Source organism: Sminthopsis crassicaudata, chromosome 1 (genome assembly GCF_048593235.1).
Source record: "Sminthopsis crassicaudata isolate SCR6 chromosome 1, ASM4859323v1, whole genome shotgun sequence".
NCBI classification, from domain to species: Eukaryota; Metazoa; Chordata; class Mammalia; order Dasyuromorphia; family Dasyuridae; genus Sminthopsis; species Sminthopsis crassicaudata.
The window spans coordinates 683,688,967-683,705,757 of NC_133617.1; the positions used below are offsets into that span (position 1 = coordinate 683,688,967).

Here is a 16,791-nt window from a genome sequence, read left to right on the forward strand (position 1 = left end):
TTGCTTTCTTACCCATCCACAAGTCCCTGCTGTTTAATAATCCTATGGGATTCTTCCCGAGAGATCCTTCCATGAAACCAGTTTTGTGTCCTATGGATCACTATTTGAGAGAAGGAGAAAGTATGAGTTACTGGTTTTGTTTTTTATCATATAAGCTATTAACATACTTGATGAAACAAGAGGACCTCTTAATATGTCTGAAATGGCATCTTCATTTTGCTACCATTCCCTTAAACCACCCCACTTCCTAACTTTAAATGATCACAGAGCTGGAAGAAATCTTAAAAGATATTTAGATCAGATATGGAGTACAACTAGATGAGATGAAAATATAACTGGGAAAGGTTTAACAATACAAAAATACAACACAACATAGTTGATGCTAATTTGTGGTTTTCTAGGTCAGTGTAGGGATCTATTTCTATTTCAGTTTGACATCACTGATTTAGACCAATTTCTAATTTTAGAAATGAAGATGGCTAAGGGAAACTTCTAATATTCAACTGCTAAAGAGATCATGAGAAATTTACACCTAACTAGAAGAGAAATGAGAAGTTACAATTACAGCTAGTTCCCAGATACTATGAATAACACATTCCATGTATTATTAGAATTGGTACTTCATACTTTTTTGGACTGGAACTAATGACTATGTTTTATATAATTACAAATTTTAAATTGTACAAATTCAATTATGTGGGATTAATTGTTTGCATTAACCCAGAAGGTATGGGTACTTCAAGGATGAGATCCAATGATGACAGTAAGCATTTAAGAAATAGCTTATGGTTGCTACATAAAAATGTAGTGTATGGGAATAAGAATAATGAGAAATAAGACTGGAAATATGGTTTTAACCAGATTGTTGAGGTCCTTAAGAATCAGGATAAGAAGTTGTTATATGATTTTGTGACAACAGTGAACCATGGAAAGTTTTTCAGTATGGGGAGTGACATATTTAAACCTGTGCTTTAGGAAGATTATTTTAGAGGCTGCATGAAACACGGATTGGTGAGGAGAGAGATGCAATACAGGACAGACAAGAAAGAACTACCTACATGTATAAACTATACCTCATTACCCTTCTCCCTCAAACACTCTCCCCTTCCTAATTTGCTTTAAAAACCCTACAAAACAACAATAAAAACTTCAGTTTAGTGTACTGCCTCACTTTTAGTCACACTGATTTTCAATCTTGGGAATCACACTCTACTCTCCCACACCCCTCTCTCACTGTCCATAGACAAATCATGCGGATTCTACTTTACCATTTTCCATTTTCCACATCTATTCCCTTCCCTTTTTTGGTATAAGAAGGTGACTTGGAAAAGCTAGAGGAAAGTAATCATTGTTGGAGTAGCCATTCCATCACAGAATTTGTGATCCAAGAAGGTAGAAGAACTCAGCAGAACTAGATAAATTACTTGAATTGGGTGCAATTAACTCCTATAATCCATCTTCTGCAATGTAAGATGGGCTAGCATGGGATGGTCAAAGGATTTTAGTCCTAGAAGAAACCTTAGAGATCATCCTCATATTAAGAAGTATCACAACTAACCTGCTTATAGTCACCCAAGGTAATGAATAGCCCCAAATTCCTATAATTCTAAATCTGGAGTTCTTCCATAAAAAGTAGCTTTTATGAGCACATTTCCAAATAAACAACTAAAATGAAGTTATACATCTACTGGACACCACAAATTTACCTGTGCTTAGCGTAGAAGGGTGGAGGGGACTTTGGCTACCTAAGACATTCATCCTTGTGCTTCGTTTCTGCAAAAGAAACCAAATTCCCTCAATTAACAATTCAGAACAAATTCAATTCTGACACAACCCAAAAAGAAATCCTGGAAAATCTGGAAATAAGGAAATCCAGAATATACAGATTCTGTATAGTAGATGAGTATATAACTCTTACCAATGGCCTTTAAAACTTTTGTAATTAAAAGGAAACAAGGGTCCTGTCTGGACTGAGTTGGACAAATCTTTATTTCACATACGACCTGTAGTGATACTTTTGTGTTTTGGTTTTAAAAAAGTATTTCCAATTCTGTCAATGTGGATAAAGAGGGTCTGTGAGTGAAAGCATTTTCCCCTTAGTAAGTGGACATATTTGTCTGCAACAACTGGTTTGCAAATAATCAAGAAGAATCTGTTGTGTCTGTTTTACCCCTTCAACCTTCAAACTTCAACACCCCAGGGCAGAGATAAACGAGTTGTTGTGCATGAAAGAAATACTCCAATGTGGAAATTTTCTTCTTGCAGACCTGAACTCTGACTCATAGGGATGAGTGATCCCCATGAGGCCTAATCTGTTGGCTATCAGAATGGCCACGTGGTGGTGTGTTAGGGTCAAGGTGCCAAAGGGGGCTTCCTAAAAGGGGGCTTGTTACCCTCCAAGCATGGCCCTCTTCCAAGGCTGCGCTCTGGGCTTCCGCAGGATTCTCAATCACTCTTCCTGTTTGGCCGGAAAAGTCCATGGCTACAAGGGAGTTCTCAGACACACTGCGCTAAAAGAGAATTTTCTTTTAAAACTTGCAGTAACATACAGAGGGTACTAAGCAAATATCATAAAAATAGAAAAAAAAAATCCCAATTTCGCCCCCTCCTTTCAATCAATTGGTTGATAAGCCCCTTATTTACTTAAGGGAGAAAGTTTCCCATCTTTGCTTCAGGAAATTTCCTGTCTGCTGTTATCTTATATTCTCATTCTGGGAAAGGTTCAATCTACCACCTTAGGTCATTGAGGCTTTAGTGACCTCATGCATAAAATAAAAGCCCCCAGGTCTGTAATCCTACATTCCTGGGATTTTACAATTTGTAGGAAAGACCTCATGGTCAAGTTAGACATGTGAATGGGAAGGAACATTTATTAAGTGGCTACTATGTGCTAAATGCTTTACCAATATCATCTCATTTGATGCTGACAATGACCTTGCAAGATAGGTGTTATTAGCCCATTTTATAGTTGAGGGAACTCAGTCACACAGTTAGTAAGTTAGAAGCTGGATTTGAATTCAGGTCTAATTGTTTCCAGATCCAGCATTCTATCCATTTTGCCACAGAGCTTGTCCTGGACAAAAATTTTAATATTCCTCATCTAAAGCAACAGTTAAGACTATAAATTGCAAGAAAGGTGGCAATCTGCAATGGTAGAGTAAGAATCCCTCAGTAGGAACTCATGATAGCAGTAAAAATAAATGAGACTGTCTCTATAGAATATTGTATTATAACAATCTGGGAGAATTATTGTAATCTTTCCTTGCCTCACTTAGCACTAGAGAACAGAATATGCTAAAGTACACAGTCTGTGGAATAAGATCTATCTATCTTTCTATCTATGTATCTATCTATCTATCTGCCTGTCTGTCTATCCAATCCTTCCTTCTATCCATCCATCCATCCATTCATTCAGTCCATCCATCCTTCCTTCCCTTCTTCTTTCTTTCTCTCTCTCTTTCTTTATTTTTTACAGAGATGATGACTAAGAATAAGACTTATTTTTGTTTTTGGTTTATTTTTAATAATAGCTTTTAATTTTCAAAATACATGCAAAGATAGTTTTCAATATTCACCCTTGCAAAACCCTGTGTTCCAATTTTTTTCCCTCTCTTTCCCCTAAACATCAAGCAATCCAATATATGTTAAACATGTGCAATTCTTCTATACATATTTCCACATTTTTTATGCTGAAGAAAAGTCAAATCAAAAAGGGAAAAGATGAGAAAGGAAAAAAAGCAAGCAAACAACAACAAAAAAGTGCAAAAGGTGAGAATATCTGCTGGAGTAAGATTTTTAAAAGAAAGAACAGGGCTAAATAAATGAAGAGCATGCATGCTAGATAGTAGAAAAGAAAATCACTGGACGTAAGATCAGGGGTCTCTGGTCCTGCTGTTAAATCACCCTTGTCAGTATCAATTTTCTCATCAGTAAATGAGGATGCTGAATTCATGTTGTTCTGATGTGCTATAAAGTACCTCAAGCACTCTGGGAACCTAAAGATCAGCAATTATCCTCATCACTAAAACAATTTAGAAGAGCGATCATTCATTTTCATATTTTATAAATTACATAGATGGAGGAAGGAATCCTAACAATATGAAATAATCAAAGTATGAAAATCAAGATGGAAAAGGAATGTTGAAAGAAAAAATATATTTCGATGAAATGGAAATACCATAGCTAGACATTTCTATTATGTGTGATTTGATTTAACAAATAGATAATAAACCAGAATCCCAGCTGCCCCCCAGCCCCAAGCATACCAGCACTTACCACTGGAGTTGAGAAGTGGGAAAGCCAGGCTTTCCTCTGCTGTGGAATTCTGTAATTCTGATAAAGGAGCATGCCATACTAGAAAGAACAGAACAAGATCAGTTATGGCATTTTTTCAAACCAAAGTCATCATGCAGTCAACTTTCATGGTAATGAACAACAAGAAGTATGAGAGAATCACTCTAAATAGTAGTTAAAATGATTCCCAATACAAAGGATGGCTCTGTCAGAGTCTAGATTCCAATTTAACTTCTTACACTTACTACTTGTAGAACCAAGGGCAAGTCACTTAAATCACTTAATCTCTGTCTCAGTTTCTTTCAATATTACTGAGTTGTTGACAAAAGGCTTGATGTTAAAAAAAACAACAATAACAAAAAAAAACCATCTCCTAAAAATTACAACTATCCAAAGTGGAGGCTGGGCTGTCTTGGAGGTAGTAAAATGTTCTCTCTCACTGGGATCAATTGTTTGGTATTCTGTTGTAGGATATACAATTTTTGAAGGTACAATTTGACGCAAGATATCCATGCACGCCTCTTTTGATTTTGAAGTCTGTGAATCTCAGGACTGATAGTCAGAGGTCTTGGAGTATAATCTGCATACATCCTCTTACAATGGAATCTACAAATGGTCCTCCAACTCTGGTCAAAGATTTTTGAAGAGGGGAAACTTATTCTACTTTAGAATAGCTCTAATTGTTAGGAAGCTTCCCCCCATATTAAATCTAAATCTGTTTCCTTGAAGACTTTCCCCATTGTTCCTCATTCTGTCCTGTTGAGCAAAACAGAGAAAGCCTAGTTTATCTTTCATAAGATGTCCTTTTAAATTCAGCCATCGTGGCACCTGAGTATTTCCAGATTATACTATATCTCAAATGAAATGAATTTCTTTACTTATTTTCTTTCTTTCTAAAAGTTCATAAGATTATTAACATCTTTATTTAAAAGTGGCCCCTAAAATTTACTACAATGTTCTGTATAAGATAACATATATTTTGTAATGATAGAAAGACAAAGTCTGGAAGCAAATGAACAAATTTAAAATAAAGGTTGTAGAGCAAAATGCATGGCACACAATAGATAATGAATGATAAATATAAATATATATATTCAGTTAAATGGAATTTCTTCATCAGATGCACACTGTAAGATGACCAATGACTTTCTGTCATTTATTTCTATGCTAGTCTTTTGAGGAAAAGAAAAAGGAAGATTAGAGTCATATATAGAAAGAGATTTAAAATGAACTTTTGACTTGAGAACTCTGATCAACAATACTTGAGAACCAATGAAGGTTACTCATCTTCTGACAGAAAGCAATGGTTGAAAGATGCAGAATGAGATATTTTGGGACACAGGTAATGTGGAAATTACCTTTGCTTGACAATGTATATTTGTTACAAAGGGTTACATTTTTCTTTTCTATTTTTTAGCATGGAGGTAGAAAGTAAATATTTAACACAAATAATTAAAAAGTAAAAATATAGATTTATCCTAAGGTTTTCTAATCTATGTCTGGCTATATCTCATTAAGAGAAGAAATATTTTCTCTATATAAAGTCTCTCTTTTGAACCATTATATCCTATTCTTTGTTTTTAACCTGGTTAAAATAGCACAGAGTCCTCTAAGCTAAATTTCTATTATCCTTGCTTAGACTATCAATGAGTTAAATTTAAAAAAAACCATGTTTTTCCACTGGGTTAAAAATTTGAAAAGGCTTTAAGCTCATCAATACTGCTCAGGACAGAGGTGAGAAGAGAACCAGTTAGCATTTATCTCTCCTCCCCTCCCATACCAGGTTCATCTGCCTTTTCCTCTCATGTCTACTGGCTGCTTGAGGCTGGAGGTATAGGGCTATCAGTTCTTTGATGCACCTCCAACCCTGAAGGGAAATGTTGGTGAATGACTGATTTTGTACCAGACCCCTGCCCTGGTCCTAAGGTTGTCAAAATCCAGACCTGAATTTTGAAAGGGAAGGCATTTCTAAATGTCATTCACTTGCCAATCAAATTTCTCTCTCTTTCTGTTTGTTTCTTTTGGAAAAATAGAATCAGGGAGTTACAGGGTAACCCTCTAGGATACACTATTTGCTGCTGTTTTTTATTAAGAGGGGTAAATACTTTAAAGATTAATAAATATTTCTGATGCCCACTAGGAGGACCCAGATTCTACTATAATTTCTTTTCTGATTTAGAATGAAAAAATAATAATAGGTAAAGGCTAAAATAAGCTAAAAGGGATGCAAGCCATCATCAACTCTAATATGTCACTGCAATATAGGGAAACGAGTTTTTGAAAGGAGAAGAGATTTGTTAAGTGTCACAATTCATAGGATCAAAGATTTTGAGCTCGAATTGCTCAGAGATCATCAACTTGTAGTTGAGTTCTTTCAATTGAACCACATAGAAAATAATTTTAGATTTCTTTATGTAAAGATGCTTTTTTCCCCTTAGAATAAAATAGGACTGTTATTGAGGAAAGAGTGTCCCTACAAAACTTTTGTAAGTAGCAAACTTCTTTTCCGATGTATTTTCCTCGGCAAATTTTTAATTTTACCTTGGTTTAATATGGTTTTAAATTTTATTACTTAATATTATTACTTCTTCTACAGTTTTCCTATTAGCTGCACTGTGATATATAGACACCATTTGGAATGAAAAGACCCAAGTCAAGATCCCAGTTCTGCCATTTACTAGTTGTGTGACATCAGCGAGTGTCAATTTTCTCATCTAGAAAATGGAGAGAGGTAGAAAGGTACTACTTAAGTCAAAATCAAAAGAGATAAAAATATAAAGAACCCTGCAAGGAGAAAAGCCTTTTCTAAATATGAACATTTTTTATGATTTACAGAAAGACAGAGTGGGACAGTAGTTAGAGTATTGAACCTGGCTTCAAGAGACCTGAGTTTGAAAACACTTATTAGCTATGTGCCCAAGGACCAACCATTTAACATCTTTGAGATTTAGAATAAAGAGAATACTTTATAGTATTTGTTTCACATTGTTTTCATGAAGCTCAAATAAAATAGCATAGGTAAAGTGTTTTAGGAACATTGAAATCCTCTATCAATAACAACCAACTATTATCATAATTAAAGAGCTCTCTTAGTTCTGAGAAAGTCTGATAAGATTGTATTTCTAAAGGATAAAGGACTTTTTCTAGTTCTAACTCTTTCCTAAATACAAGTTATCCAATAATCCAGGATGCCTATTTAATCCCAAATCAATTGTCATATTTTTTGGCCAATTCTGTCTCAATATTTTCCTATTATGTTTTTCTTTATGTAAACACAAATTGTCTATTGGAAATTTTGATCTTGTTGTCTTGTAATTATCTCAAATCCAAAATATTGACAATAAAGCTCAATATCTTCCTCATAAAGCCTATTCCCTCCTTCACCATTTCCCAGTTGCTGTCAAGACCACCGCCATATTTTCAGTCACACTTGGATTCCCATCAACCTTGAGCATCACCTTTGAGTCTTCATTCTCCCATCAATTGCCAAATGTTGTCGTTTCTAACTTTATACCTCTCTTGCTTATGGTCCCCTCTCCTCTCCTTACACAACTACCATCTTAATAGCTCAGGTTATCATCATCTCTGGCTTGCAATACAGTACCTCTTAAGTGATTCCTTCAAGTCCACTTTAATCCATCTTTAAGCTACCAGAATTAACTCATACATATCTGAGCTTTAGGCGATGTATTCTTGATTGTCTCCAAAGAGAAGTACAAACCAGGGGTTCTTAAGACTTTTTCCACTCATGACCCCCTTTCACCTGAGAATTTTTTATGTGGCCATAGGTATATAAGTATATAAAATAAATATTCAAATAAAACATTTACTAATAATACATTCTCTCTCTCTCTCACACCAATAGGGTGCAGGTAGTATAAATTCTATTTTCTATTCAATCAATAAACATTTATTAAGTACCTACTATGTTCCAGGCCTATGTTACGCATTGCATGGTGTCTGGCTGTTAAATGAGAAATAAAATACCTTGAGGAGCCTAAATGCCGTCATCCAACACGTTCTGCTCTGTTCATCTTCAGCACACAGCAACCTCAGGTCTTTTGTCTCATTCCTTACTTTGTTTGGCTACAAGAGGATAAATGAACGACAGTTAAGTGTAACCACGAAAATGAGTAGTAGAAGGTATTATAAAAAATAAAAACAGTTAATTAAAAATGACAAATTAGTGACAAATGTAGTAAAAATGAAAAAATATTTAAACTCAATGACTATATATCCTCTTTAAGGATTTAGCAGATTATCAATCTTGGAAACAAGGGTCAAAATGGAAAAATATATCTTACAGGTGGGATTATATATTCTAGAATACAGTCAAGGAAAAACTAGAAGAAAGGAATTGATGCCAAAGGTATATCAGGTGTGGGAGAATGACCTAGGTGAACTGTGGAAAGCCTGAGTGGGAAATAATGACCTGTCCGGGTACCACTGGCCAAAGTCTTTCTAGCAGTTTTGGGAGGGGGAATTTAGGTATGTAACTGTAATATCTCAGAATGGTCTTTGCAACCAAGGAGAGTTTGCTATGGTAGGCACTTGATATTTAAGGAGAATGATTTTTTTATAATGATGAATGGTGATTGCTGCAGTAAGTACTGTGTAGGTATAATTCACTAATGACCTATTAATGAAAATCCAAAATAATGGGATCAAAGAATAGCAAGTGTTGGAAGAGTCCTCAGAACTATTTAGTTCAACCTATAACTAAAAGAAAATCCCTTCTGCAATATGTGAACAAGATGTCATTCAGCCTTTCCTTGAATTTCTCAAATAGTGAGAAATCTACTACATCCCTAATATAGCTCATTCAACTCAAACAGCTTTAAATGTTAGGAAGTATTCCGATGTCATACTTGGTTTTCTGAATTTCTTTGGCAAATGGAAGAAATAATAGAGGAGGCACAGGATTGAGGGCCAAGATAAAGTATTCTATACTGCCCCTGCTAATTCTACACTCATGTAAGACAAACTCTTGGTGACCTTGTTTGAGGTTCTCTTAGAAAAGACACCAGAACAGTTTGCAATTTCCTCCTGTCGCTCATTTTAGAGATGAGGAAACTGAGGGAAAAGGGGGTTAAGTGACTTCCCCATAGAGCTGCAGCCAGGGGACCTGACTACTAAGAAGTGCCTGAGGTCGGATCTTGCATCCAGGAAGATGAGTCTGGCACTCCATGCACTGCTGAGCACCTAGCTGCCCCCATTAGACTTAGAATGCATTTCAAATGTAAAATCCATATTACATACAAAGTACACTGCTCCCTTTCAATCAGTTAACTTTAGAAAAAAAAACATAAAACACAAACTAAAATGACAAAATATTTCATAAGAGATTCAGTAAAGACTGAATCAATGTCAGGGGCTACAGTGCTTGAGCTAGCTTTCAAATAAACATTAGAAATAACTTCCACTTTTCACATTTGGGTCTTCCAAAGGGAAGGATGCATAGTAACTTTGTTTGGACTGCTTATCATGCTTCAGATAAGACAAGCCATATTGTTGGAGTCGTGTCAAGACCTACTTGTTAGAGACGGCCACAAATTAGATTTGCCAACATTCTGTTAAGATATTTGTATTATGCTTACTACATAAACATATTTCTGCTTAGAATGTTTGAATACATTGTGACAATAACATTTCAAACTGCCAGTGAGATTTTTTTCCCCCTGTTAGTGCCTACTGTAAATACCACACATGCAAAGTTTAATTATCCACAAATTATTTTCTAGATCAGAGTTCTTAACCCTTTTTTGTATCATGAATCCCTTCTCACGGTCTGGGGACCTCTTCTCAGAATAATGTTTTTAAATGAATAAAAGAAAATAAACAAGATCACAAAAGGAATGAATTATGTTGAATTATGCTGATGAAAATATTAAAAAAAAACACAAGAGTTCACAGACCTAACAGTAAGAAGTCCTACTCTAATATGCTCAATAAAGGTTGCTGAACATTGATGTGTTATGAAGATAACCTTTATTTGAAGCTGAATATTACATGTAATTGAAAGATTAAAAAAAAATTTAAATGCAAGAAAACAGATCCATTTAAGCAAATAAGGGAACTGAATGAGTTGCATAATAGTGGCCAATCTATGTTGGTGCAGGGAACATTCTTACCCAAGAATCCTTCAATACAGAAGCCAATAAATAGAAAGAACCTTATTTTTCCTAAGGAAGGAATTTTCTTTTTCATATAAAAACTATATATGCAAGGTCAGGCACATTCAAGACTGAAGGTTTTCCTTTTATGAAACAATCCCATTAGCTAAGCAGCATGAAACCTGCTAACAAGGGGCCTGTCCGATATAAGAAATCTAAGCCTAGGAATGAAGGAGAATGTTCACAAAAAAATCCAATACAAAACAAAATTAATCCACCCAATTGAATTTATAATAAATTGGTTCATGTTTTCTTGAACAATAAAAAGTGTTAAATCATGTCAAATATCCAAAGAAATTTAAATATGAAAACTTACACATTATCTTCTATTACATACTCATTCCAAAATATAATATGTTGAAATCTATCCAGATGAAAATATCAAATATTCCAGTTCTGTGTCTAAAAGGACAGATAGTTTCTAGAGGTATCAACTGTTGAAGAACATTACCTTGATACAAAACCCATAGTCTGTAGGGGCATTATACTGCTTCTTGCCTGCTATCAGAGAAAAGATGTTGCTGTCATCCAGGTCAGCCAATAATTGCAAATGTCTTGGCTCCTGCAAAAATGATTGCATCGTTAAAAATACTTTTCCATTTCCGCTCCAATAGAGGGCAGTATATGTACACTAAAATGACATTTTTGATTCCTTCCAAGTTGCAGAGGATATAAGAAAAATATTGCATTTTTAGGAGACACTTTTTAATATGTGCTAAATAAAAATTTAAATTTCCCCACTGTAAGGTATAATTTAGTCCACATTTGATATGATAGCCCTGCAAAAGAAAGTCTCCTCTACTCTGAGCCAAATATATAGAACACACAGAATGAAAATTTAAGAAAGATTCTATTAAGGCAAGCTCTCCTAAAGTTTCTGTCATTATTGTTATTAATTAAATAATAATACCCCACACATTTATCTGGCACTTTCTGATTGATAAGGAGCTTTCACAGGATTGAAGATTTAGAATTAGAAGGGATCTCAGAGGTCATTAAGGGGTAACCTCCTTATTTTTGAGACTGTTAAGGGGCTTGCCTAAGGCCACAAAACTAGTAAAATAACTGTGCCAGGCTTTATTTCACCAGACTCTCACAATGAAGTGCACACTAAATATTCTGCTTTTTGGACATTTCACTTCAAAGAAACAGAAGACAAAAATTTTAAACAAAGCAGAAAGTTCAAACTGGACATTCATAATCTGGAACGTGTTAGTATCTGACTGAATGTTTTAAAACATAACTTACCTTTGAAGTTCCTTTTGTGGAGCAATAAAGTCCTGATCTTCGCAAATACACATATAATTTTTTCCAGGACTTCCTGCCTAGCTCTTTCACATGTAAAAAACCTTGAATTTCAGGACAACTGCTGGAGTTTAAAAAATTCTGTTGTAGACAAAATTAAATAAGAAGATTAGTAGACATTCATATAAGATGAAAATTAGCAGATAGGCAAAACTTGGGAAATTCAACTAACAATACATACTTAAGATAGATTAATTTGGCTTTATTTTTCAAATAATCTTTTCAAATTTTCTTTACTTAAAGGACAAAAAAGAAGCCTAAATTCACTCTGGATATTATACAGTGTATATGAATACATTTTTAGTAAATAATAATAGGAAATATCTGTGAAATCATAAATTCTCCCACAAAACAATGTAGAGTTTCTACCAAAATCCTATTCTGTGTCTTTGCTGTGTCACAGAGATGACTCTTGGTTCTAGAAGACCATTAATTATGGTACAGCCTACCAAAATAGAATTTTGAATGGTGGACTGTAAGCTGTTTGTCCAAGGACCTAACTAGGTTTGGAGAGGCTCATTAATTAACAAGTTAGCTTGCAGAGTGGCAAAAATTTTCAGCCATGGAAAATCTCAAAGTACTAAGTATAATAGAGGGTCTGAGGGATAAGATGGCTTCATTTTTGACTCTGTACATATCCCAGTGCCCAACATATTAATAGATAGTTGTTAACCGACTGATTAGGATCTGTGTTAATAATAAGAGTACACACATTGACCAAATTATCAATTTTTGAAGTATTAAGCAAAATCATTTAGAATACTGTCCTTACATTCCCTACATTTTGGCAAAATCATATATAATAAATAATCAGAAATGTAGGACTAGGAGGACCAGAAGACCTGATGACTATTCATTTAGTCAGTAGCCATTATGAGTTTTCAGAACTATGGGCAACACTCATAAAACCATGTTTCTTTAACTTCTGTATTCCAAAGTTAACTGAAATCTGATAAATATTATATTGATATGACTGGTCTATTTGATTTTCTGTGATGGATTTTGCCCGTTTTAAATGTCTTACTGACATAGTCGCCATTTCTGTTTATTCATTTCCTACTAGCAGCTTGTAACTCAACAAGACTAGGAAGGACCTTTTGACTCAAACCACTTAATTATCTCCTTCACAACGGGGAAGATGTGAAGCAGAAAAAGAAAAAGCCTATAGAGAGTACTGTTTTATTCCCGCCAGAGAAATGATACTATTCAGTTAAGACATGAAGTGGGAATCAGGGAGGGGTTTGAATGGGAAAGCCAGACAGATTTCTAGTTTCTTCTGTGTTAGGTCTTCACAATATGCCATAATTATTTAGTTTGAGTGCTTGAGCTCTTAGGAAATCAGGCACACCCTGTACAAATCAAAGAACAAAGTCAAACCTTATGATTAAAAAAAAATTCTTCATGCAACCACTCCTTTCTATCAGCCATGAGAACTAAGAGCTGGCCACACTTTAAGAAACAAACAAATGCCCCAAATTTGGGGCTGTCAGATGACCCAATGAAAGCCCTGATGTTGAAGTTTTGCAGACTGTGGAATTGAATACAGTAATCAAAGCAGAAAAAGATCTCTGTCTGAAATCAAAATTTTAAAATTCCAAACTCTTGACTATTGTTTCATTTGGTCCTGTCATCTTTGCAAACTTTACATCACATCAGCAAATTTGGAAGTTATTTTTAATAACTTTTTATTAATTCCCTTTCCTCCAAAATTCATGTATAGAAAAGAAAAATATAGAAATAGAAAATATAGAAAAATAAGAATATGCTTTATCTAAAGAAATAGGGACAAGACTTGTGGTTTCGTTGGTATGAGGAATTCCCTACTGAGGGGACATCCTGTGCTAGTGCAAATTCTCGCCACCTCTGCAACTTAAAACCTCAGAAGCTGTGGGGAACACTGTGAAATTATCGGACTTGCCCACTGTCACACAGCCAGAACGAGAGAAGACCCAGGTCTTCCTTGATGGCTCCCACAGTGCCTCTCTTTGACGATAATGACTTCTACACTACAGCATGGCTTATGAAGAGTTTTTCTTGCAACAAGCCAGTAAGGGAAGCACTGCAAATATTATTAATATATTTTATAGACCAGGAATTCTTAACTTTTTTATTTTTGTTTTACCATGGATGTCCCTGTTCTTCTGCTAAATCCTACAGCTCCATTCTCAGAATAGTAATTTAAAGGAAACCAACTATATTGAAATACAATTGTCAAAATGTGCTTTTTAAATTCAAATTCAGAGAGGGGTTACTTCTCCAGGACCACAGACTCCAAGGACTTCCAAACTTCTCGTCCATCCCTTTTTCACCAAACTACCTATAATGAAACCTTAGCTAGAAGGAGACCTGAGAAAATAGACTTAACTTTTTCTGAGAACAGGTTTTTCACAAAGTTCTAAGGTTTCGAAAGAATATTTGCCTTTATTGGGAATTGTTGTTGAAGAGCCATTTCAGTCATGTATAATAAACTACCAAAAAAAAAAAAACTTTATTCTTGCCAGTTAAAAATCTAGACCTTTTCTTCAGAGATTTTAAAAGGCTCTGACAAGAAACTAGCTTCCTATTCTTCATCTGACCACTGACTACTTGCTTGGCAGGGGCCTGGGGTCAATGTAAACAGTATGAAAACAAATGCCCATCTGTTTTTGATTGCCTTCCCATTTTGGCCCACTCTAGAGATCAAATGACTTGCACTTCTTTTCAGAGTCAAAGTAAGTTTATGCTATTTTCTAACTGATCATTTAAGTTAGAAAAATTCTAGGCACATGAAGATTTCCCAAGTGAGCATTTATTCTTGGTTACCATAAACCAAACTTGGGAATGAGGCAGTGACATGGATAAGGAAGCAGCCACTTCAGAGTTATTCATAATTACACAATTACAGCTCCTCAGGGTTAACATCCCCCCCTCCCTCCTTAATAAACAGCACTTCAGCAGAAGTATATTTCTGCAGTACCTGCAAAAGCTGAGTTTGGGGAATACTGCCATTTGATTGCTGACACCAAGCCACCATCTGTTCTGGGAAGAAATTCTAGGAAAACAGGAACAAAACCAAACATAGGAAAAGTTAGTCTTTTCCTTCACTTTAAGAGCATGTCAATCACATGTGCTGACGATAAGCATTTTGATTCCAAGTTCCTCAATAGATCTTCTATACTCCTCCCATACCCAAGCCTCTATCTTTTAAAATGCATATATTTTATAAACAGATTCCAAATACTATAGAACTCAAATTTTTAAAATGCCGAATCTAGATTTGGATTTTACATGAAAGTATGACTTTCATGCTGTTAATCTCTCATTTTGTATGTTATAAACATGTATATGAAAGATCTGCATTATAGAACATCAAATTACGTATAATCAGATGGTTCTGAGGTTAAGCAAAACCTTTATGTATTGTAAATTAAACTGTAGTAAAAATCTGCACTCATTTGGAAAAGCACTGTGTCATAGGCTATTCAAAAAAAAGAGCAAGTTTTAGGTCATAAAAATCATCATGGGGCCAGAAATAAAGTCTTATTCTAGGTTCTATAAACATTTCAAGGACTTACCACAGGATTTTTGAAAAACTCATATTTTGCATAATTCTTCCTGAATAAAAATTTACTTTCACCTCCCATTGTGCTTTCCACTTGAACCACCAGCTCATGATCTTCTAAGCACCGTTCTGTAAAGTAAAAGGGAGGGTTTTAAATTTTTTTTCTTAAATCTTTATTTACTTGTTTGAAATAGAATGTGAGAAAATGTTTTAATGGCTGAATAAGGTGCATTATTAAAATGGTGCATCCTTATTAATTCAGCAACTAACGGACTTTGATATTTGGAAGAAATATCTGCAGAACAAAATTAGACTCATTTGTAGGGAGAATAAAAAGAAAATATGTCAGGGGAAGAGGATGAAAGAAAGAAGACAGACTGAAAGATGAAAGAGATTTTAATGCTTTTGGCTAAAGAAGGCACATGAAGAGCATCTAGTTTGCTGAGGAACACACCAGGGGTGAGAGAAATGATGGTAAAAGGAAGACCAGATCACTCATTACCTCCTCAAAGAGTCATTAGAGCACCTGACTTCCCAGCCAGGACCTCTAACTCAGCATCTACTAACGTGGAACTTGTTTGGAAATGTTGTTTCAATCACAAGCTTTGCCCTGGAGGCTGCTGGGATGGCTGCTACAAGAGCATATAAGCCCTTAAAAACATGTAGAGTGATGAAAACAAAATCAGGTTTTAAATTAATCATTACAGGTAGTCGCTTGTTTCAGATATAAGTGGAAAATTATTTATGGGAGGAATGAGGAATTGCCTGGTAAATGTATTCCCAAAGTAAGATGTGGGAATGGCTGATTTAAAACATAGACACCTAGAAATAAACGGGGTAGGACACATGAAGGGCCACTGGGAAGTAATGAAGGTAGAACCTACTTTAGTTATTGGAGTAATGGGTTGCTTGATGTGTATTACTTTTGATGTAAGGAAGAGTGCTGAGAACTTGAATAAAGAAGTTTATGCTGTGAAAAAATGGCTTAAAGTTCCTAAAAGAACAGACTTTGGGGCCCTTCCCTATGCATAAGCAGGAACAGACTTTTGTTTAAGGTAAAGCCTTATGATGGAGGTGAGGGAGAAAAGATACGAAGCAATTCTGAATTAAAGCAATATCAACTCAGCAGTAACAGCTGTTCCACCTCAAAGATCTTATTCATAGCCGTCCCCAAGATCATCTGACTGGAATGTCTGAAAGTTATTTCTCAAGGGCCAAAAGCTCTTTTTCCTATTTCTGATGCCTGGTCTCCTTATAATGATTTAAAAGAGATCTTTAGCTGAGAAAAGAATTTTCCCCCATCAAGTGCCTGCCCCATGTGAATCAGAGTTGGCCACAACTAGCAACTGCTCCCCCTACCCCAAGTTAGCTGATTTGTCATGGGGTTTGGTGTTGATATTACAAGAAAGTTACTCCTTTGTGTTACTCTTTCAGGACCTGGCAAATAGTAAGTCCCCTAAGACACAGTGGCTTTTTGCT

General features: G+C 35.2%; 1 protein-coding gene across 5 annotated transcripts in view; it reads right to left on the reverse strand.

Moving 5' to 3' along the window:
• GRB10 (growth factor receptor bound protein 10) overlaps nucleotides 1–16,791 on the reverse strand; it is a 253,786-nt gene that overhangs the window by 3,595 nt on the left and 233,400 nt on the right. For all 5 annotated transcript variants that reach the window (XM_074283599.1, XM_074283598.1, XM_074283601.1 and 2 more), the window contains 9 exons: nucleotides 15,326–15,441; nucleotides 14,728–14,802; nucleotides 11,715–11,852; nucleotides 10,918–11,028; nucleotides 8,281–8,379; nucleotides 4,276–4,353; nucleotides 2,394–2,510; nucleotides 1,707–1,773; nucleotides 13–100 (listed from right to left, as the gene is read on the reverse strand). In XM_074283599.1, coding sequence (XP_074139700.1) covers nucleotides 13–100; nucleotides 1,707–1,773; nucleotides 2,394–2,510; nucleotides 4,276–4,353; nucleotides 8,281–8,379; nucleotides 10,918–11,028; nucleotides 11,715–11,852; nucleotides 14,728–14,802; nucleotides 15,326–15,441 — 889 coding nt within the window. The remainder of the gene's footprint in view (nucleotides 1–12; nucleotides 101–1,706; nucleotides 1,774–2,393; nucleotides 2,511–4,275; nucleotides 4,354–8,280; nucleotides 8,380–10,917; nucleotides 11,029–11,714; nucleotides 11,853–14,727; nucleotides 14,803–15,325; nucleotides 15,442–16,791) is intronic.